The sequence below is a fragment of the Cyprinus carpio genome, chromosome A1 (assembly GCF_018340385.1).
Source record: "Cyprinus carpio isolate SPL01 chromosome A1, ASM1834038v1, whole genome shotgun sequence".
NCBI lineage: Eukaryota > Metazoa > Chordata > Actinopteri > Cypriniformes > Cyprinidae > Cyprinus > Cyprinus carpio.
Genome location: NC_056572.1, coordinates 36,413,408 through 36,437,866, shown reverse-complemented (window position 1 = coordinate 36,437,866; position 24,459 = coordinate 36,413,408). Strand labels below are relative to the sequence as shown.

The 24,459-nt window shown below is 37.4% G+C and overlaps 1 protein-coding gene, 1 long non-coding RNA gene and 1 pseudogene across 2 annotated transcripts; 1 reads left to right on the top strand and 2 right to left on the bottom strand.

Moving 5' to 3' along the window:
- Positions 1-11,639: 11,639 nt before the first annotated feature.
- Positions 11,640-14,035, bottom strand: LOC122147013 (GTPase IMAP family member 4-like). The gene is given in 4 exon segments (XM_042767738.1): positions 11,640-12,588; positions 13,309-13,815; positions 13,818-13,942; positions 14,028-14,035. Coding segments are annotated over 4 exon segments (1,446 nt in total). The 3' UTR covers positions 11,640-11,782.
- A 100-nt stretch (positions 14,036-14,135) lies between these two features.
- On the bottom strand, positions 14,136-14,785 carry LOC122146402. The gene is made up of 3 exons (XR_006160962.1): positions 14,631-14,785; positions 14,482-14,520; positions 14,136-14,171 (listed from the first exon to the last, which is right to left on the bottom strand). It is a non-coding gene; the product is annotated as an uncharacterized LOC122146402 (long non-coding RNA).
- A 2,719-nt stretch (positions 14,786-17,504) lies between these two features.
- LOC122147004 lies at positions 17,505-24,410 on the top strand (annotated as a pseudogene).
- The last annotated feature ends 49 nt before the right edge of the window (positions 24,411-24,459 follow it).

The window sequence follows — 24,459 nt, the reverse complement described above, 5'->3', positions numbered from 1 at the left end:
TTTAATGGTACAAAGACCTCTTATATTCCAAAAGATCAAGGCAAATTTGGTTTCTCATTTCATGACTCCTTTAAGTACCCAATGTGAGTTTTTGGTGGGACTTTGTCATCTCGAAGCTCATCCTATATGGTAGTGAACTTTGACAATATTTAACATATGAACACTGGGCACTTCCGAGATCTGAGCCAAAAAATATTCACAATCTAGTTGTTACACATGATTTTTGGTCCAATCAGATGCTCTGAACAATGAGCACGTCCCTCCTAAACCACATGACACTGACGAGACGAAATAACAGAAAACTACTGGATATTTATAAACAGACACAAGTCCTTTGACGTTTTCTCATCTAAACTTCCTGTTTTAAAGGAAATATGTGAGAACAGGACAGAAGAAAGTGCTCATCAGCCGTTCATCGTGAGAACTTAAATAAAACCATCAGAGTGTTTGTAATGTGAATGTAACAGAGACTCACCGTGGAATCATGAGCAGAAAGATCAGAGGAAGAGAGGAGCCATTCTGACCGACATCAGCGTCAAATATATCTATAATACAGCATTAATCAGCACTTATACACTCATGAACAGTACATGTACATCTCCCTATTCTTAACATTTTTAACATTAAGACATGTATGTTTTATGAGCAATAATCATCAGTTTTCATTGAAGTATGAGTGTGTTTGTCTTACCGTGTTGAAGCTCATCAGATCAGCAGCAGACAAATGGCTGAACCCTGTATCACATACACTTTTAGACAGACTATCTGTGGTTAACACTAATACCCAGCAGTGGAAACTTCATTGTCCCTCCCTCTACATTTGAACAACATTACTGGACTAAAACACACATATGCACATGTACTTATGCACATTATTGTTGATGTCAGAGCAGGAGAATGTGACCTCTGGTAGTAGTTTGAAGATTTGTACAAACACATATGAGATGTTCACAAATTAAACTGATCACTTAAAGAAAACACTAAGACAGAATAACAGAAGCCTGTAATATTGAGCACTTTGACCCCATAAACTGATACACTGTTCATTGTGAAGCTGCACTGTTATGATTTTGTTCAGTAGTTCAGGATAAAATGATCAATTATGATTTAAAAGCAGAAATATGTTGTAAAATAAGGGTGTTTTGTATCCACAGTGTGAATGACTTCATCAGTTTAGATGGAGGATGCTGCAGAAATAAACACCGAGACAGAAAGTGTTAAAACAGAGCAAAGAAATCAGCAATGAAGCACATGCTGCACTATCAAATAACCAAACACACTACCAGGACTTATTTAACATTCAACAATGATAACCGTGGTTTACAGCAAAACTCAGACATCTCCGTCAGGCCAAAGAGGATGCCTACGAAATAGGGACAGAGTCTTGTACAATCAGCCAGAACACACTGAACAAAGAGACTTAGAGTGGCTAAAAAAGACCTACGCTAAAAAAGTTTGAAGACCATTTTACTTACAACTCAGCTTCAGTGTGGACGAGGACTGAGAGCCCTCACTAACTACAGACACCATCCTCCTCACTGAGGCTAATCAATGACTTGCTAAACGACCTGAATGAGTTTTATTGTAGATTTGAAACCCCCCAACACCCATTCTGACGAAGACACTCTAATCTAAAAAGTTCTACACAACCGTTTAACACCTCAACGTACACCTCCTGCAATCCCCCTCTCCACACCTCCTGCTTTTCAAATCTGTGAAGATGATGTGGCACCAGGTCTTCAGGAAGAACAAAAGAAAAAAAGCACCAGGCCCAGATGGCGTTACACCTGCCTGTTCTGAAACCTGTGCTGACCAGCTGGCCCCCATCTTTTCACAGATCTTCAACAGATCTTTGGAGTTGTGGGAAGTGCCTTCCTTCCTCTAACCATCTGTCGTCATGAAGTCATTTGAAAAACTGGTTTCTAGTTTTATCTGAAGGACATCACTGGACCCTTACTGGACCCCCTGCAGTTTGCTTACCAAACAAACAGGTCTGTGGATGATGCAATCAACATGGGATTGCACTTCATCCTGCAACATCTGGACAAAACAGGGACTTATGTGAAGATCCTGTTTGTGGACTTTAGTTTCGGCTTTCAACACCATCATCCCACCAGCCCTCCAGACCAAACTGACCCAGCTCTCTGTTCCTAGCTCTATCTGTCAGTGGATCACCAGCTTTCTGACAGATAGGCAACAGTTAGTTAGACTGGGGAAATTCATGTCAAACAGCCGCTCCACCAACACTGGTGGCCCTCATGGATGTGTTCTCTCCCCCACTGTCCTCTCCCCTCTACACCCAGCGACTGCACCTCCAAAGATCCCTCTGTCAAGCCTCCTGAAGTTTGCAGACGACACTACAGTCATCGGTCTCATCCAGGACGGGTGACGAGTCTGCTTACAGACAAGAGGTTGAGCCAGCTGGCTTGTCTGGTGCATTGGTCTTAACAACTAGGTGGAGCTGAACACTCTCAAAACAGTGGAGATGATTGTGGACTTCAGGAGAAACCCCCCTGCACTCCCTCCACTCACCATCATTGAACAGCACTCTGTCTTCAGTGGGAGTCATTCAATTCCTGGGAACCACACATCTGCTCAGGACTGAAGGAGACAATCGCATTGAACGCCAGCTGAGGAAGTTTAACCTGCCACAGGAGCTGCTGAAACAGTTCTACTCAGCCATCATTGAGTCCTTTGCACTTCAATAACTGTCCTGGTTTGGTTCAGTACTACAAAATCAGAGATCCAGAAGACTACAGAAACGTTTCGGACTGCTGAAAGGATTATTGGTGCTCCCCTGCCCACGACCTTCAAGACCTGTATACATCCAGAGTGGAGGAAAAAGGGCTCAGAAAAATCACTCTGGATCCCTCACAGGTACAAGTTACCCCATCTTTGGACTTTTTGCCATCTGGCCGGTGCTGTCAGAGCTGGCAAAATATACCAGGAACAGTCAGGCACAAGAACAGTTCTTTTTCTCCCAAGGCCAATCTACCTCATGAACAGTTAAATGTTCCCCATTATGCAATAAAAATGTGAGCATATCTTATATTTTATTTGTTACCCCTCCATTCTAGTACATCCCTGTTATCTTACTCAATCCTATTCCATATCATTTATAGCACAATTGTTTATACACTTAGTTATTTATATTTTTGACTGTGTGTGTTGTCTCGTGACTGTGTGAACGCTTATGTGCACGACTTATGTAAGTTAAAATTTTCACCCAAATTCCTTGTATGCACAAGCCTCACTTTGCAATACAGCTATGTTCTGATTCTGTTTTGATTAAGACGAACAAGATCATCAGTGTTGATTTAAAGACTTCAATGACATCCGGGGGCGATGTGAGTTGTGTAGGTTATGTAAGTCTATAGCTCTGAGATCTTTCATATGCTAATAATGTCACCATAACGCACTTTCACTTTTAGACACAACACACTCAATATACATATTAGAATACTGCGTCGTCATCAACAAACTAATTCTTAAGGGGAAGAAATGTTAATAAATCAAACTCCATAGTTGGATTCCAAGTGATGAAGGGCTTCAGCGGCAGGGACGGAGAATGGACCATCTGGAGGACCTTCCTGGACCGGTTGCATCATCAAAGAAAAAAGTGTCATATTAAGTGACAACAAACGAGGAGGCACTAATGCAATCTATTTTGTGCTTGTAATAAACTGAAACTGATGGAAGGAGAGTGGAAGTCGGTGGGAGGCAAGGCAAGAAATGTAAAAGATAAAGGTGAAGTCCTTAAAGGGACCGGGGGAGGAAGAGTGTACAGTATGTGGGGACAGCCTTGACATCATCATTATTTTGCAGAAGAAAAGACATTGTATTAAGATGAATTTGTTCTTTCTGATAAATGATCAATTAAAGCAGGAATATGCTGTTAAAATAAGAAAAACAGTGAGTTGTATCTCACCACTGAAACATCACCTTGTTTTGTGTCTGCTGACTTAATTTAAACATTATATATTTACACAACCAGATTTTAACTTTCCCCTTTTCTTCCACTGTTACATATCATTTATTTGAAGCTATTAAAACATGAAACTCTTCATGTCCGCTTCACTAATGATGCCCTCGTGTCAAATCACACGCTTTGTGAAAGCTAACACTGCCCAATTGAGCGGCACTCTCCGCAGGGTTTGGTTTACTTCTGTGGCTTCGCCCTCCACAGGCACACTTTTCCTGTCGATCTGAACACAACAATCAAGATTAATAGTGAAAAAAGGCCTCATAATGTAGTTTTGTTCTTCCTGCACAAACTTAATAATGTCTTGACTTCAGAAGATAAGAATTAAACAGCTGGAATCATACTTCTTGAACGAATTACATGTATGAATCAGTGTTATGCAATGGTTTTGGAGCATCAAAGTTTTGGTCACTTTCACTGTCATTGTATGTTGCTATAAAAAAAATTCAAGGGTTTCAAGATTTTTTCATTTCTTCTTTAAAAGCAGTGTTTGATTGTTCCTGGCGCTTTAAACATGCTTCTTTTAACACAACAGACAATGGATTTGTTACAACAGTGCTACTGCTGTGCAAAATATAAAACTGACTTGCGACATTGCACTGACTACCCTTATGTTTGAAAATGTATATTCCATCAAACCAGTTATTAGCTGCGAAATGTGAGTTTCCGCCTTCGAGCCTGAAAAATAAATAATAAATAAAATCACAAAAATCTCCCCCAGTGTATTTTCATGACAATGTTCACAGACTCGGATGGTTTATTCTGATTACAGAATGGCTTCAATAACCAAGATGTGAGAAGTCAAGAAAACTAAACAAATGCATCATATAGTGAATTTTTTATAGGTTATTATTAGGAACGGACTATCTGACTTATAAAATTTGGAGATGCATCGAATCCAAGACAGCCATTATTCACTTTATGAAAAGATTATTAGCAGGAAACCCAAAAACAACAAAGTCTAAAACCAAACAATTATGGTCCATTTTTTTTTTATATATAAAAACTAGGGAAAGGTTACATTTTAACCTTCCTTATTATTGTTTTAACTCGTATTCTACCAAGCATATCGTACTACAAATTCCTCCACATTTTTAATCACCCCACAAATCAAAAATCATAAGACAATAATGGTAATATCATACACTACCAGCTCTGCTTTACTCCATCTTTGGCTTGTTAGAAGATGCACAGAACCATTCAACAATCCCTACTTGCATCATAAACATAACTGTTAGAACATAATTTAAAAAAGAAATGAGACAAAATTTCCATCTTTGTTAAAACCACCTATTCACATTTTTTCCGTGGCAGCTTTGAGTTTTGTTTATTCTTTGCCCAGAAATCACATGGGTGGTCACACAGGATGAATACTTACGAGGGCATAAATGTCCTAAGTGTGACTGAATCTATAACCAATCTGTCCATTAGTTTACAACACAGTGACTTCAACAATCCTCTTAAAGTGAGAATCTGAAGTCAAGTGACAAAGCACAAGAAATGTGTCGTCGTTGGCCTTTTTGGCTATCGCTAACCTCTCGAGATTTGAGGTATCGGAGATTTCAAACCCTCGAATATTGAGCGGCTCAGAAATGTTTTCAGACTGTTCGGTACCTCTACAAACCACAAAAAAACACCCAAAAACAACACAAACAAAACTAAAACCCTTACCACACGAGATAGAACCTCAGTGAACTAATTATTACTAATTATTATCGAAATTATTAATATGTTATATTATTATTATTATATTATTATTATTACTTATTTATGTATTAGTTCTCGTCACACACAATCTTCATGCCTTAATATTATAATGCAGTAACTGACACATTTATAAGAAGTATTTCCTCTTCTTACAGAGCACATTAGTGTGTCCACTAGATCATTGAGACATGGTTGTGCTGTTGCTGAGGCATCTGATACATGTAGAATTGCGCAACTCTCTGATGAGTGCACCCTACACACCAGCAACCTCCGACACGCAGGGCATGAACGGCACGTCCTCACAGCCAGTGAGTTATAGATTGGTGTTTAGTGTTGCTCCACGCGAGAGAATGGCACGTGAGAAACGAAGGGTAACGATGGTAGGACCGTGATTGGCGCGCCGGTTAGCGGCCACTCGCTGTCTGGTGGTCGAAGTGGGATTCGCACTAGTGCGTGTGTTGGCTTTTTGCGATGTGCGTGCACCACTTCAGGCGGGAACCCGACCGTCCAAGCTGAACACTGTCACAGCAATCTCTCAAATCCATTCTTCCGCCAATACAGAAATATATCACTTGAGACAAAAAAAAGACTTCAGTATCGAATTTAATGTTTGTTATGCCTCCAAATGAACACTGAAAAAAAGTTACCTTGTCCTTTATAGATAGTTGTAACATCTTACATTCACCTTATTCTACAAAATCTCTAAAAATGTACGTTAGAAACTTTTTTTTTAAAATGACATAGTTTAGTGTTGTCATCAGAAGAATTGTTTTTCCCCGTCCCTCATTGCTAAATCATCCAATGTGATGACATTCCCATGATGTGTTATTTCAATGGGCGTGTAAAAAAAGATTGTAATTTCAAGCATTTAAAAAAAAAAAAAAAAGACATAGAGTACCAAGTCCCTCAGTAGACTATGTTTAAATAAAAGCTAAGCTTTGTTTGACATATTTTTGCTGTTCGTTTTTATTAGTTTTTTTATATTAAAATGTTTTTAAATGAACCTAATCTAAACTCCAAAATAGAGATAAATGTAGAAGAAAAAAAAAAATAGAAAAAGCCAGTCTTTTCAACTGAATCAAACAAATGTTAGCTCACCTGCCTGAACTAATTCAAAAACCAAAGTCAAAGCCTCCCATGTCAACGAAGCCTGCCAAAATCACCACAGACTCCAGAGAAAATCAAAGCCTCCCATATCACGAAGCCTCCAAAATCCACACGTCAGCCGTTCCAGAGAAATGAAACTCCAAAGCCCTCCCCAGACCGCTGAAAGTCTGTACAGCCTCCTACAAACCCTTTAGGCCTCCAGTATAATCCATGGCCTCCCAAAATAATTATAGCCTCCCAGACCAGTAACATCTACCACAGCCCCCCAGGACCATATCACATAGTTCCACATAAGCATATTTCCTCCCAGTAGGATCAAACGTGTTGCCAGAACACATCGACGCCGTCAAAGTAAGTTTATGTAATCATCCGGGTTGAAAACCACCCGGTTTTCCCTGTTACCTCATTTTATAAACATTGGACCAAAGTATCTCGACTCGCTTTTGACGATTGATCTCTTTTGTATTGGTTTGTTAGTAATGTAGCGCCTACCATCTTGCAGTTAGTCTCGCAATACTCCTCTTGCTGAGTTCTGTAGAACCCATTGGCTTCTCTCAGGCAGAGTGGGTTGAGGCGGTCGCGACTCTCGAGTTTTGACCAAGAGCTGCACCTGATTTGAGAAAGGTCCTACAAATATCTTAAAACTGTTGTCAATCTGAATGCAGTTTGTATTTAAGGGCTTCAAAAAAAGCAGGCGTGTCCAGCCAAATACGAGACTGAGCACCCCTCACACCGACTTACACTGGCAGACAATTATACGTGTGTCGGCCCACACTGTATGAGTGCACGACACACACCACACACACACACAACAACACAACAACACCCTACCATCTACCACACCCACACACAGTGTTCATCATCCTCAACTACTGGAAATTACTGCACTCAAACAATCTTGTGACAATTTCCCTCCTCCTAGGGTTGTTGTGTGCAGGAATTTGACTGTATGGTAAGCACACGGCAATATCATTTGTGGCTTTCTTTCTTTAATAACTAAGCAGTAACTCTGACCCCCTTAAAATGGGCTTGATTTCAAGTACGTTCAAAACAAAGATGGTCATTTCATTAGATGGCCGCCTTTTATTTCATTGAGATAACCATTCAAGTGTTAAAATGCCTGCATGTGCACTGTTTATTGATGATAAAGATGACCCACTTTAGCCAAACCGTTGGGACTGGATATACAAAATGAGCTTTTTGCTGAAATGATTATAAATATTAAAATTAACAACTGATAAAATTTATGTATTTTTCTTAGAAAAAAAACCTTAAATCGTGACTATTATTAAATAGTTCCCTGTTTAATCATATTTCTACTGGATTGTAACATAAACATAACACAGCAAAAAATCCAGAGTGAAATCAACTCTGCTGGGAGTACATGTGAGACCACACTCAAGAGTGTGAAAGTGTTAAAATAGGAGTGTTAAATTAACACTGAAGCGGAGTTAAAGTTAATGAGATAATTAAGTGATTAACTGAGTGATGATTGACCATTATTGACAAGACCTGATGTTAACAAGCAGAATCAACAAAGACAAAAATCACATTTTTTATGTCACCATTATAGTGGCTGTGTGTTTGCTTTAGTTGCCTCTTGACTCTACGCTTTTAAAGTTAGATTTTGGCTTGGCTGTTAAGTAGCTCAGTTATATTACTAGTAGAGAAGAGCAAAAAATAAAAAAAACATGATCATGTGATATTATTTATGTTTTTACATAATTATTTGACCTGAATCATTGAACATATTTAAAGCCTAAAACATTAGGTCTAAACATTAGAAAACAAACTACTAAAAGAAGCATTGAAAACAAAAATAGAATAGTAAGAATAAAGGAAATTACTAAGACAATTCAGCTAATAATTTATTCATGCCGCAGTGCATCATGGGAGCCATGGATGAATTTTGATAGGTGGCACCCAGAATGCACTGCAACATGCTTTTTTGATTGTCACCGTCGTTGAGGTTCACAGGTTGATTCTTGATGTTTGCATGTCTAAATGAAAGACTCTTTTGAAAGATTTTTGAATAAACAACTTTTAAGAAATTCCACAGATTTTATTTAAAATGCTGGTAATCCTACGCTGAAGAATCATTCGGCTGCAATAATCAACAATGAAAGTTTAACTCAGTGATTCAGAAAAACCAATATTTTTTGTTTGCCCGTCTGTTTTATAACTCCATTACAACAGCCAAACCAAATCTAATTTTAAAAAGGTAAGGGTCAAGAGCCCAACTAAAGCAAACACTGACCACTATAATGGTGACATAAAAAATTGTGATTTTTGTCTTTGTTGATTCTGCTCTTTAACATCAGGTTTCGTCAATAATGGTCAATCATCACTCAGTTAATCACTTAATTATCTCATTAACTTTAACTCTGATTCAGTGTTAATTTAACACTCCTATTTTAACACTTTCACACTCTTGAGTGTGGTCTCACATGTACTCCCAGCAGAGTTGATTTCACTCTGGATTTTTTGCTGTGAACTTTTAAGAACCCGACCAAAAAGAATGAGAAGTATTTCCATCATTGTTAAACCACTTCACTTTCCCGGCAGCTTTGAGTTTGTTTTTTACACCCAGAAGTCACATGGATGGAGGTTAATAATGTAATAAAGCCGGAGACATTTGTTTCACTTCAACAAATATTCAGAAAGAGGCTCAAAAATGTTGTCAGACGTGTTTCCAGGTATAACCAATTTACCTCAATGTATTATTGATTTTTTAGATTAGTTCGGTCACACTAATTTAATGAAATTTTTATTCAGTTGATGTTGGTCTTTTGGCTGGAATTGTATTTGATTGCACAAAGAACATTGTCTTGATGATGTTTAATATCCATTGATGGTTATTGTTGATTGCAGTGCTGTTGGCTTTGTGTTGGATGATGTTCTTCACTGGATCTGAAAGCCGTCCTGTGTGCTGCAGGTGTTCAGGGCGGCACACACGCAGTTTTGTCATCAATACTGTAAATTACTCAGTCTGTGAGATATTTCTCGTCAGGGTTGTGGTGCAGGAATTTTATGTATGCTGACACGTCATTGTTAATCTCTCTGTTGAGAGAAAGAAGATTTGTTTGGAATTAAAATAAATAGTAAACAGTAAATGGCTTCTTTGTAAATAATATAGAGTAACTCGACCTCCATCAGTGGCTTGATCCAGTCTGAAGGATGTCAAAATGTCCAGCAGAGGTGTGTTATAAGATGTTCATCTTAGTTATTAAGAATAATGAATAAAACGAATCAATTCATGTTCACTGGTGTTTTCATTTATAAAAGGCAGAATATTTTATATTTTATTTTTCTATAGCAAATGTGTGTCGCCCCCTGCTGGATATCTAGACAGTTATCGTGTCACGTGATTCACTCAAAAGTGCTTCTGAACAGTTGATTGTTTTAGTGACTGACTTACTAATGGACAGAAAAAGATTTTATCATACATTTATTTGATTCACGGAAGATTGAGCAATGAGTTTGACAGCATAAATGCCCCTCTCCTCATGAAATATTCAAATATTGTAGCCAATGACGTTTTTTTTTTTCATACTAAGTCAGTGGCTACTAGCAACTGTTTGGTTACTAACAAAATCTTCTTTTGTGCTCAACAGAAGAAACTCACATGGCTTGGAGAGGATGAGAATGATGATAAAATTGTATTTTTAGGTGAACTGAAACTGATCACTTAAAGGAAAGTTAAGACAGGATAGCAAAAGCTGATATGTTGATATATTGACAGACTTCCAATTTGAAAATGCATAGTTAAAATTTTGTTCAGTAGGTCAGGGTATAACATGAGTGATGATGTGAATCTGGAAAATGCTGTACAGCTTTTAAATAGAAAAGCCTAAAATTAAATTACAATGTTGGTGTATAGCTTCTTATTGCTCAAGCAGCACTGCGTTGCGTTAAGTCCATCTGTCTGATTCCCATACAGGGAATAAAAGAACTGACAAAATGTGCTTTGAATGCAGTGCAAGTCATTTCGGATAAAAGTCTCTGCTAAATGCATACATTTCAGTACACATAAAGGACACATGAGGCCACTTAAAATTAAAATGACTTATTTTCATGACAGGCCTGTTATATAATTTGTCAGCTATATGTTACACCAGCTAACTGGAAACATTTCCAGAACATTTTGGCAAATGTCTCTCAAAGTTATGAACAAACATTCATCCGTTAAAATTCTTGTTCAGTGGGCAGGTTATAACATGAGTGATGAGTGAATCTGGAAAATGGTACCGCTCTTTTAAATAGGAAAAGCTAAATAAATTACAATGTCTGGTCTATAGGCTTCTTATTGATCAAGCAGCTACAGCGTTGCTGTGTAAGTACATTCTGTCCTGATCCCATACAGGAATAAAAGAACGGACAAAATGTGCTTGAATGCAGTGAAGTCATTCGGATAAACGTTCTGCTAAATGAATACAGTTCAGTACAATAAAGGACCACATGAGGCCTTAAAATTTAAAATGACTATTTTCAGGAACAGGCCTGTTGTATATAATGTGTCAGCGATATGTTACACAGCTAAATGGAAACATTCCCAGACATTTTGGCAAGGTCTTCACAGTATGACACCAAAAAACATTCATCCAGTAACATAAGAAAATAGTTCACAATTTATTGGGTTCTTTCTCAAAACATTACCACATTTTTTTATTAAAAAAAAATTATAATATATATTATAATATCTATATATATATATATATATATATATATATATATATTAAATTATTCATGGAGGGCTTTTTACTGAAAGTCGGACCATTTGTCACAAGCTTTTTTGATTGGTGAGAAACATTCAAATTAATAATCCCATAATTTTATCAAAATGGAATGTCACTGGACACTTGAAATATTCAGAAAACACTCAGAGATAACATTTTTACAACATATTAGGAACAGTAGCAAAATGTTTTTATAACATTCTTTTGTTAGCTGGGACCAAATCAGTCCACTATAACAAAAGCATCCGACTCATTTAGCTCTTTTAATCAGTTTTTTTCCAACATACAGTCCAGCTGCTCCAACTAAAAACAGACTGCCTCCTGCAAGCAGCAGCGCTGGTGCTAAAACCAACTCGGTTACGCCCAGAACCACGCCTCCGGTCACCATAGCTGCTGCTCCTACTGGTCCAACTCCTAACGCAACTTTATGTAGTGTTCCTTTAACATTCTCTAAATATACATCTCTTTTTATAATTTTCTGAAACTTTTCATTTGTGTAGTAATTCCATCCATTTCCCTCTGCCAGCTTCTCAATCTTCTCCAGCAGTTCAGTGACCTGAGAGCGGTTCTCCATGTCTTCATTGTTGAGTGAGTGATATCTGCTACCAAAACCCTCAGTAAACCCCTGAAGGTCTTTGTTACACTCTTCTATCGATTCCCCCCTCAGCAAATCCACGTGAGTGAACAGAATGATGGTGTGATGTGCAGCATCTTCTCCAATGTTCTCCTGAATCCATTCCATTAAGGTTTTCTCTTCCTCTGTGAACCTCGAGTCCAGTTTGATCACCAGCAGAAACACATGAGGACCAGGTTTAGACATGATGACAAACTTCTTGATTTCAGTCGTCTTCATCTGTTCATCTGATACATCAGTCAGTCCAGGAGTGTCAATTATCGTCATGCTCTTTCCATCCACATGTGCTTCTTGTTGCTCACAGGTTTCAGTATTAGTCAAATCTCTCCTCTCAGAACTCTCTTGTCCCGTAATGGTTTTTACTGCACTGGTCTTTCCTGATCCAGTTTTACCCAGCAGCACAATCCTAGGTTTCTGAGACCCTGGCAATCAAAGTTTCAAATAAAACGGCAATCCAGACATTAAAACAAGTAAACTAAATAGAATTAATTATTTTAGTGCAACATACAAATGAAACAGATATACATTTCCATGCAACCTAATAATCCAGGCATTGTGCATTTGCACACTTGGCACAGACGGTTCTGGGGGCTTGATTTGGCTATATTTGCTCAAAGGCTTGGGAGACAAGGCTTTAATTGAGGCTAAAAAGTATAAGCTATAGTTTCCCACTTACGTCATCTGAAATTCTTTAAAATTCGAATAGTATAATAGCAATATATATGTGATTAAAAAAATCAGAATTCAAGAATTTATCTCTGGCTTTATCTTGTGCACATGCAGAATGGTTTGTTTATTTAGGGTTACATCTTATGACCTGGTCAGTGTATAATATTAATATTAGTTTGTGATTAAAAAATCTGAATAAAAAAATGTATCTCTGGCTTCCTCTTGTCCACGTGCAGAACATACAGTATGTTGGTTTGATTGCTTCCTATTGTCTACTATAAGGTGCTTTGGATAAATCGTCTAGTCAATGATTAAATGTAAATACATATGCACTGACATTGTGATTGGAACATGTAATTCATCTAAATGAATCTGAGAGATCTGAAAATCTTTGACACATATTTTATATATATATATACAATCCAGGCAAAAAACTTACAGAACTCTGCTCTATTGCGTATATGCACACTTACAGAACTCTGCTCTATTGCGTATCTTTGTCTGGGCTTCCTGGAACATCTTAGCAGTATAATGCTGTCCTCCATTCTTCTCCACCAACTTCTCAATCTTCTCCAGCAGTTCAGTGACCTGAGAGCGATTCTCCATGTTCTCATTGCTGAATGAGTGAAATCTGCCACCACACTCATTAACAAGAGCCTGGAGATCATCCCCTTCTTTGATATACACATCTAATGGTTTTCCCTTCAGCTGATCAGTGTGAGTGAACAGAATGATGGTGTGACGTACAGCATCTTTCCCAAAGTTCTCCTGGATCCATTTGACTGCACTTTTCTCTTCATCTGTGAATCTCCCCACTTTGATCAGCAGCAGAAACACATGAGGACCAGGAAGACACATGTAGACACATGACACTATTTCATCCTTCATCTTCTGTTTTGTCATTGTCGTGTCAAACAGGCCTGGAGTGTCGATGACTGAGATGATCCTCTCATCGGTCTGTAAATCTCGTCTCTCGCGGGTTTAGTGACTGACACTGGTGAAACATCCTACTTAAAACAGCTTTGACCCAAAATAGTGTTTCCTGTTGAACTCTTTCCCTGATCAGTTTTGCCCAGCAGCACAATCCTGAGTTCAGATGGAGTTCTCCTGTGAATCACATTAAACTGCAAGCGTGAATGGCATTTAAAAATAATCACGACCTGAGATCTGGATTTTTGAATCAAGCCGACACTGGATCATTAAAGTATATACTTGTTGTGTTGTCTTCTGTGGTTTTCTGTGTCCTCCCACGAGCCTCTGATTTGTGATGTAGGTGAGAGACAGACTCAGGAGGCCGCCTTTTTAATTTGTCTCATTGCAGTAGATGTTCCCATTTCTAAAAATCACAGTGAACTTCATTTTATAGATCAACATTACTTGGAAATTTATTCTACCATTACAAATATGACTTTATATACACATATACATGTTGGATTTTCATATAAAAAAAAAAAAAAAAAACATTAATTCACACTACATTAATTCATTAAAAGAAAAAAAAGATATATATTTATATTTGTATTGATTTAAAATGAGGCGAACTTTTCCAGACACTTTGGATTTAAATGTCAGAAATGAAATTGACTTTCGCAGCCATATGCTTACTTATAAATAACTGATAAGAGAAATGACAGAATGGGTCTTACCTGCCACATAAATGTCATCTTCTTTTGAAATTAGAGGTACTACGAGGAAACAATGTGATATTATTATAGATTTATTATAGATATTATAGAATAAATATACCTATAGATTATTGCTAGGTTATCCAGTGCTGAAAACTGTAGATACTTACCTCTTTCGCTCATTTTGTTTCTGTTTGGTTTCGAAAACTTATCAGAAAGCCGTGAATCATTCAATCTCTTATTTGCTATTATTATTGTTATTATTGTTAAGCATGCAATGTTTGTCACTCAAACTGGAATAAAAACTTTATATCACACACTTGTGTGTGCACGTCACGCAGACAGCTCAACCAATCAGAACATGAGACCAAGAACAAAGTTTCAACCGTCATTTCAGTTGTTTATCTATAACAACATTTGGCATTCATTTGCACAGGTTATAGGTAACTGATTGTGTAGCAAATAAATGATGGGAAATACAGATAGCAAAAAAAAAAAACAAAAACAAAATCAGCATTGACTGTAGATCTGGAAAACAAAAACATGCTCAAAATTATCTGGATTGGTGATTTTTTATTTTTTTGGTATAAAGTTTATCAACATCCGACACTTATGCAATGAACTGACTTGTAACAGCGAGACAGATTGTAATTGATTCTGTATATCTGGTGTAAATGCAAAAAAAATAAACCGGGTCGTAAGTTTACCATGCCATTGTTTTCAGTGTTTATAATTGTACAGTTACTTATATTTGAATATGTATATATATAATATATATATTTATATATATCGATATAATATATTATTTCTCTTCGGGTGCATGGTTGAGGTTGATTCTGTCAGGACCTTCTCATTCCTGTGTGCTTATGGTCTTACATTACGGGCAAAACCTCTCAATCCATTAACATGGGTGGTAGTTAAATGTTGGACAGAGATGTAAAACTGGGTCAAACGGGCTGGCAGGTAAACAACTGTAACTTGACACCAAGAGACACGATTCTCTTACAGGAATAGCACTGATTTACAAGAAAATCCTCAACCATCAGAGGTCTATCTGTCTTTCTGTCTGTCTGTCTGGTTTCAGTTCTGACTGCGAGTTTCTTTCTGTTCTAGAGCATAACAAACATAATGCTTTATGTGTATTTCTTACTCCTAAAGGAAAGAAAGAGAGAAGAAAGCATTCATACTTTTTTGTCATGCTGTCTCTGGTCCTCTGACACTTGTCAGAAAGCTAAAGAAAGCCATTGACTTGAAGATTGCTGGATGCTGATGCCTCATACATAAAATCGACAAAATATCATTATAGATTTCAGATCAGAATATTGATCTGAACATTTACAACAAATCAAGCAAGAACAACAGAAAAGCAACAAAAGAAGAAAACATTCTATGTTTTACAACAGTAATGTGACTGAATGAAGTAAAAGCAGAATTGTTTTCCAGTGTTTCAGTGAGTCTCTCATCCATCAGAAGTGAAATGATGGAAACAGAGACCAAAACAGAGGAAGGACATCGGCCAGATGTTTCTCATGAACGCTTAAATGTTCGCTTCTACTCTGCATTTCTGCATCAAAACAATCAGCGTGAAAGCGCTTCAAAAGAATGTAACCTGTCACCTCAACACTAACTATTCTGCAAAACCCAATAAAAAAACAAAAGAAAAAAAATGTTCAAAAAACAAAGGACATTTGAGCCACAAAGCCAAAATAAATGAGAGCATTACCCGGAGAGTATGGAACAGTTACACAATGAAAGTGGGGTCTGAACAACTCAAAAAATCAAATGTGTGGAAGATGAGCAGAGGTATGATGAAGACTTGCTGCTCAAAATAATGAAATCCACTGAAAACAATTTTAAACAATAATTACTTTGAGGTCACAGCAAGTGTTTTTGAAGATGTTGCTGTAGCATCTCAATATGAATCTTAGTGAGTCTGTAGCACTTAAAACAAACCATTTATCAAGTGAATCACAACTGCAATAAAAATGTAGAAAATAAAAAATAACACAAAATGTTAAGCCCGAGCTAGAACCTTCTGCATTTGTCTTTATTTATGAACTTTAGGATTTCATCATCTTAGATTAACATCCTCGTTTATCAACAAAGTAGTGTTTTTGTATAATATTAGAATATATTTTTTAAGGAAATCATGTTTTTCTGGCAAAAAAATAAAATAAAAATAATAATAATAATACAATAGTCAGATGTTTTTAATCAATTGTATACATTTTTTTAATGTTCCGCAGTTCGTGTAACTATATAAAGTATGTAAAGTACTATACAAAGTATTCTTCTACTATTTGTTAAAATGGAAAATGCTCAGCAGGAACAGTTCAGGTGTGATCAGGATAGTGAAAAAAAATGAAATGGCGTGACATACAGCCAAGTATGGTGACTCATACTCAGTGCTCTGCATTTAACCCATCAAAGTGCACACACACACACACACTGTGAACACACACACTCAGCAGTGAACCTTACACCGGGCAGTGGGCAGCCATTTATGCTGCGGTGTCTCAGTTCTTCTCTGTATAGGATGATAATGGGGTTGAGCAAGCGACCCACGCGCCTAACACAAGAAGATAAGCTCTATAGTTACAATTAAAACTTAGTGTCCGTACACTGCTGTAATGTGACATTTCACATGGATAATGCATGTTATTTTTTTTACAGGTATATTGTTTTCTCTTAGGGCGAAGCAGGAAAAATAATGCATAATTGTTAATTCTTTCCTTTGTTCACAGCGTTATCCGCGATCATCTGTGTTTCTTTGGCCGATTATAAACAACAAAAAAAAAAATGAAAATGAAAGTAGAATAACTTACAGCTTTGAGTGCATAATGGTTACTGATTTACCAACCTATAAAAAAACTTTATACTAAAAGACTACGAAGCCTGTGCCCTCAATACACTCTGTACACTCTTTAACCCTTCTGGAAGCTTGAGGTGTGGTTGTTTGTTTAACTGGAGCAGCAGGACATCGTGTTGGCAGTAAAACTGATCGACTTCGACACTTCTTTTCACTGTTGTTGGAAACTGTGAGGGTGGATTATCTCAGGTCAAGAGCCGACTTTTATTGATTCATTCACAGCTAAAGCTATAGGTGAACACAGATGCAGACAATAAAGTGTGTGATCGTCGGGGACGCGGCTGCAGATAAAACACAACTTCTGACCAGTTACACCACTGGTTGTTTTCAGAGTGAATACATCCCCACTGTATTTGATAATCATGCGGTCACTGTGATGATTGGTGAGAATCCAGTGACCCTGGGACTGTTTGATACAGCATCACACGAGGATTACGACAGACTTCGACCTCTTTCTTACCCTCAGACAGATGTGTTCTTGATCTGTTTCTCTCTCGTGGATTCAGGCTCATTAGAAAATGTAAGTGTAAAGTGGTATCCAGAGGTCAGGCATCATTGCCCTGTACGCTCTGATCATTCTAGTCGGGACTCAAACTTGATCTGAGAGATGACATGGACACCATTGAAAAGCTTAAAAGAAGAAACAAACCCCAAACCACCTATCGAGTCGTCAAGGCCTGGCTGTGGCTGAACGAATAGGAACTGTGAAGTACCTGGAGTGCTCGGCATTAACACAGAAGGGGCCTAAGGACAGTGTTTGATGAAAGCTGTCCTGGCGGTCCTGGATCTGCACCCCGTGAACAAAAGAGAGAGAGAGAGAGAAAGTGTTTAATCACTTAAAATGACTGCACACATGGCACCATCTGCAATCTGAGCTTACCTGAGCGGGAGAAAACAATGGAAGCTGTGATGATGGGGAAGGGGACAGAATTAGTTTGGATACATTTGTTTTGATAAAGTATATAATTAATTGTTCAATTTTATATGGTTAGATATATTGGTTTAAATACATTGGTTTGATGAAGTTTGATTGAGGATAAACTGGTTTGTTCATACAGTATAATCAGTGATGTGTTTAGAATTTCATGGCGTTCTTACACCCTCCAGCTGGTGTTGTATGACGCAACCTACAAAACAGACAATAGAAATGGATTTTAAAACACCAGGTGTAAACAAGAATGATTCTCTCCCCGTACACACGTGTGATCCGACTGACCAAGAAGGCATCCTTAAAACCATGTGTAAAGCAGGCCTCTACAGAGGATTAGACCCGATTAGGTTTACAGCACACTCCAATCTTCTACAGCAGTAAAAATAGTGATGGGCGAAATAGAGCTTTGTGGAAAACTCTGAATGAATTGAACCAACTGCTTCACTAAAATGATTCATGTTTTTATCAATGTGTAATCTATAAACTATAATCTTTTAGGAAAATTTAATAAAAATATGGTTGAGCACAGTCTCCAAAACAATATCGGTGACTCACTTCCAAGGCTTAGCAACAAATATTTCAAGCTTGCAGCTACTGGAATGCTTTTTCCAGTCTAATGGAAAAGATGCACACGAATGAGAGAGAGAGACAAAAAGTTATTCCTATCATTATGGGGTCTCTATAGGCATGGAATTTTTTCTATCCCCTTACCCCCTAACCCTTTCCCTCAAACAAAACTTTCTGCATTTTTAGATTTTCAAAACAAATGGTTAATCTATATGATTTATAAAAGCATGTTTCCTTATGGGAACCAAAAATGGGTATCACTACCTTGTGGGAACATTGGTCCCATATGTAGGGCAGGGGTGTCAAACGCAATCCTGAGGCCAGAGCCACTGACAGTTTTGTGTCCTGACATTTTGGATGTGGACAGATATGCATGATCATTGAATTCATGCCTAATTATTATTATTGATGTACTGGGGTCAGGGTGTGTATAATATTTCCTCTGTCTTTCTTCCTCAAATTAGAGTAGTCTATAACTCTGCACGGCCTCCGTATACTCAGGAATGAGTAAAATCCCTGATGTAGGGAAGCAACCAGTATACACACACAGCAATGACAAACAGTGCACAACCACCACAACACACTCATACAGGTCACGCATACAAACTGCATGACACAGAACACCACGGATACAAAACACAAAACACACAAACATTTGTCTCTCTCACACATACTGCGATGACAGACACACCATCCTAAGATTGTATGACACACAAACATGCGCATAACAAAAATTGTGACAAAAACATTTGTCCAGCCTCTTAACACACACCACAGACAGACAGACAACACACACACGCGTACCATACAACAACACACGCGGCGTTACCTACACCCACAGGAACGGAAAGGCAGACAGACAACAGTTAGTCATACAAAGCTCCACCTACAACATTTCAGTTACACAGATCATTCAAACAAATTAAAACAGTCACACATGAAACACTACACTTAACAGAGGAAAGACGGGGAGCACACACACGCATACAAACATACACACACACACGGACACACACCAACACAAGCATTACATGAACACACACACCCACTCTTAATATGGAAAATAGGGCAAATGCCACAAAGTCTAAATTTTCTATTTTTTTAATCTTAAATATATATGTATATTAATCCATATAAATATATGGAGATACTGCATGTAGTTTTTGTTTCGTGTAATTAGTTCACACATTTATAATTGTCTGTTTACATTTTTAATTGTATAGTTTTAACAAAGTCTTTTTTTAGTTTTTACATGACAAAAGTATAACGACACGAGTAAAAATAATCATACTACTGTAATATATAGTCATATAGTCGCAGAATAAAATTATTCTTATTAATTATACATTATAACAGATCATGGAGAGCATCAAAAAAAAAAAAAAAAAAAAAAAAATAATAATAATATATATATATATAAATATATATATATATATATATATATATATATATATATATATATATATATATATAAATTACCTATACATGAACATATATCTTTTTTTTATAGTTTTTATTTATTTTTTATTTTTTATAATGTGTTGTGATGAGTTTTTAACACGGCTGAAAACTAAATGAGCTTGGTTTTGTAACCTTTAAGCTTCTCATTATGAATAATTATAGGGTTATTTTGGTCATAAGACGTGAAAGTTAATAAAAGTAATCAAGCCACAATGTGTCACATTTGTTACATTGTGAGATTTTTATTTTTGTTGCCTGTCTGTCGAAACACTTGTGAATCACACCGAAGCTTAATTTAGCCATTGTCACGGACATGTATGCTTTTGAATCACACTTTGGAGCAGTGTTTTCAAAACATCTATACTCGTTCGGGATCTTGACACTGCATCAAAAAACATCAGCTTCCGTCAGCCATCCCTACAAACCACTGCTTTGACACCAATGACTCGAAAAGGTTTTGAAAGCTCCCCTCACTGTAAGTACTTTATAAAAATAATGGACAAATCAGCACTTTATTTGCTTTATCAGTAGACCAGTGATGTTTGGCGGAAGTGGTGGCCTAGTGCTTAGAGAGGTTGATTCCTAACCCTAAGGTTGTGGGTTTGAGTCTTGGGCCGGCAATACCACGACTGAGGTGTCCTTGAGCAAGGCACAGAACCCCTTGAACTGCTCCCCGAGTGGCTGCAGCATAAATGGCTGCCCACTGCTCCGGGTGTGTGTTCACTGCTGTGTGTGTGCACTTTGGATGGGTTAAATGCAGAGCTCCAATTCTGAGTATGGGTCACCATACTTGGCTGTATGTCACTTCACTTTGCTCCGGGTGTGTGTTCACTGCTGTGTGTGTGCACTTTGAAAATCAGTGATTAGCTTTCAGATGTGCAGTAAATTTGAGATGTGCATTTAAACCTTTCCCGGAGTTTAGTGGCTTAAAATGATCTGATGAGAAGCAAAAAGAGAAGAGACCAGCAGAAAAACAAGAACAAGTGACCTCCAAACCACAGCCTCAGTTGAAATCAACTGAAATAAAAGAAGATACTAAATCTGTCCAGCTCTCAGCAGAGGAGGACAAACTAAATCAAACACTGATCTCCATGATGGCAGCATCATTTAACCAATTAAACATCAGCATCCTGATCCTCTGTAACTCTCAGTAACAGCAGGTGTTCATCACTAATGCACAATCATCATTTAATTAGTCACTTTATTATCTCATTAACTTTAACTCTTTGAGTTTTTAGGGATTTGACTTTGAAACTCTGCTTTGTGACTTGAAAGATAATGACTTGATTCCTCACTCTGCTGAAATCAGCTGCTGAGTTCATGGGTGGAAGAAACATATGGTAGGACTTTTACTTTCTGACCCCTGGACTTTACACCTCTGTCTGTAATATATCTGCTTGTTTTACACTCTTTGACCACTAGGTGCTATTGTGAGCAAATTAATCCTCCAGAAGTTAACTCTGATGGCTACATGCATCTGAAAACTGTGATAAACTTCCACCTTCATGGAGGAGGATCTTGTCAAGAACTACATTTTATTATGTGATGTGATTGAAATTAGTGGAGGAGGATTGATCAAGAACTGTGTTTTTGTTTGTGATGTGATGAGATATGAAGTACGGGACTCTTAATGCACAGACACAAGAAGTAGTATGTAGTATACGAAAGCTCCGCCCATACTGAACCGAAAGCTTCTAGAGGCATTCAGAAAAGCCACTTATTTTGCAAAATGTACTGTAGGATAGCACATGCTAGCATAATTATCTAAAATAACATCAGTCCAGATACGCTCGATGGGGTTAGTGACTTGGATTTACAGCATGAACTGTCATGTTTAGAGCGATGAAACACATTCAGTGGAATATTGTACAGTCTCCTGCTGGGCCCATTACTTTAGGGAACAGAGGACTGCAAAGCTTGGTTGTGAATGTTGAGCCTTGGATGATCTCCGTCATTAAAGGACTGTCAAGTCAGAAAGAAAGCGAAAAGCCAAAAAAGCTGTGTCGCTCGTTCGGGAGAAGCGCTTCGCCCGAGACAACAAAATCTGGAATGTCCAGCGGGACATGCATTTCTAAGCTGAGAAGCGGTGATAAAGGTAGTACAGCAAGCAGGAAGGCTTGTGAATAAGAAAGAGTATGAAGTTGGTAAGAGAGACGAAAGCAGTCAGCGATGCCGATCAGATCTCTTTGTAGTGTTTCGGTTATGTTGTAAATCTGGGACTCCTGTGGCATCAGGGACGGTTGACTGACTCCTCTGCATGCTTTGTTGTTTGTTTAAACAGTGTGAAGGGACAGGAATTTGCATTTTCCAATGGTGCTTGAGAGATGTGAAACTGCAACCCTGAGCAGTGCTGATTTTTGCAATGCATGAAGGTGTGATTTCTGACTGCGTTGAACCGAGTACACTTGTACCTATGCAGAAAAAAGGTGTTATCGATATTTTTGTGCTAGAATATAGTATTGTGTTAGCTAATATAGACCACCTATAACATTCTTCCATTTGAACTTTTGACACTCTGTATTAGATGTGACGCAGGTCATGTTTGCAGTATGAATACGCATTGATAACCAAATAAGGGGAGAATGTAGGGGAGGAATACAAAGGATATGCTAGCAAAGCTATACAAGGAGAGAAACATTTTTTTAGTCTTGGGCCGCGACTGATGAAATGAAGACTTACTAAAGCTTTTATTTTTTCATCATTTTTGATTACTTATGAGTTATGTGTCTTATTAATAAAAACGATACCATAACAAATGGTGATGGGAAAAAATTTTATCAAACAATAAAGTTCTGAGTAATTCATTTATGAATAATCTAATTATTATAAACTGAATAATCCCACGGGCTTCAAGTGGACATTTTACCGAGCTCAGCTGAGCAGTCTTGGGGTGCAGGGGAGGATTCCAGATCTTCTCATCGCAGATCCGGACCTCAGTGGTAAGAACAGATTCATTATGACTGTCAATGAGAGTAGGGAAAGTGCATTAGATATTTAATGGATTTCCCTCAGGATAGAAACACAACAATATATAACAATAAATATAAATATATAGCCCTAATAAGTTAATGTAATACTACTACTACTACTAATAATAATGATAATATACAGATATTAAATTAAATGTTTAATGTTAATAAAATTTGTATCTTTTTTTGATAATCCCGGGTTGCTATGTTCAAGCAGGTTTGTTTGCGCATTAAACTCATGGCCCTTGAGAAAAATATGAGCGTTCTCTCAACATAAGAAATCGTGCCCATGAAAAATGGATGTTGTTACATCGACAAAATGATCTTGTGGCCATGACATATTATCATGTTCCCATGAGTTATTATGTCGTGGCCATGACAAAACTAAGTGAACCAAACATGTCACTTTACAGGCCCAGTAGTTAGAAGACTGAAATAATGGTTTCTTGTGAATCGTTCTACAATATCCTTTGTTTTATTTTCTACTTAAAAAAAGTGTAATTATTACAATTAAAAACATTAAATAATATGTGAGCTGTCACACAGGGAATTCTGGGAATGTAAGTTGGCTTTTAACTGTAGTGCATTCAAAAATATTTTACTGTAAAATTACATAAAATGTAATAGATAACATAGATCTATTACAGTTTCCCCCATATATATTAAGGGAACTTACTGTTAACAAATTAACAGGTTTTACTATAGCATTATTACAGTTAAAATTGCAATAATTTATAAAGTTTGGTTTTACCAGAAAGATATAAAAAGTTATTTATTGTTTGTTTGTTTGTTTGTTTTACACTTGTAACTGTTTGCACATACAATTATTTATACCTTTAAGACTTTAAATGCATTGATAAACAGAAAATCAGCTGCATTCCCGTTTTGCGTTTGATATGTTACAGCTGTTATTTTCTTCTTCTCCAGATCCCATGTGAACCTTCAGACAGCATCTGATGTCGCTCTGCACTTCAACCCTCACTACAACAGTCTTGGGTACATCGTGCACAACTCCCGCTTGAACAGCATTTGGGGCAATGAGGAAAACAAATCCCAAACTTCTTTCCTGAGAGGCCATTTGTTTGCTCTGCAGATCCTCGTCACACTGAGCTCATACAAGGTCATTCACTCTCATGCACTATTGCTTTTCTAAACTAGTTTCAATCAAAAATGACCTTAGTGTTTTTGACTTTTTCAAGATA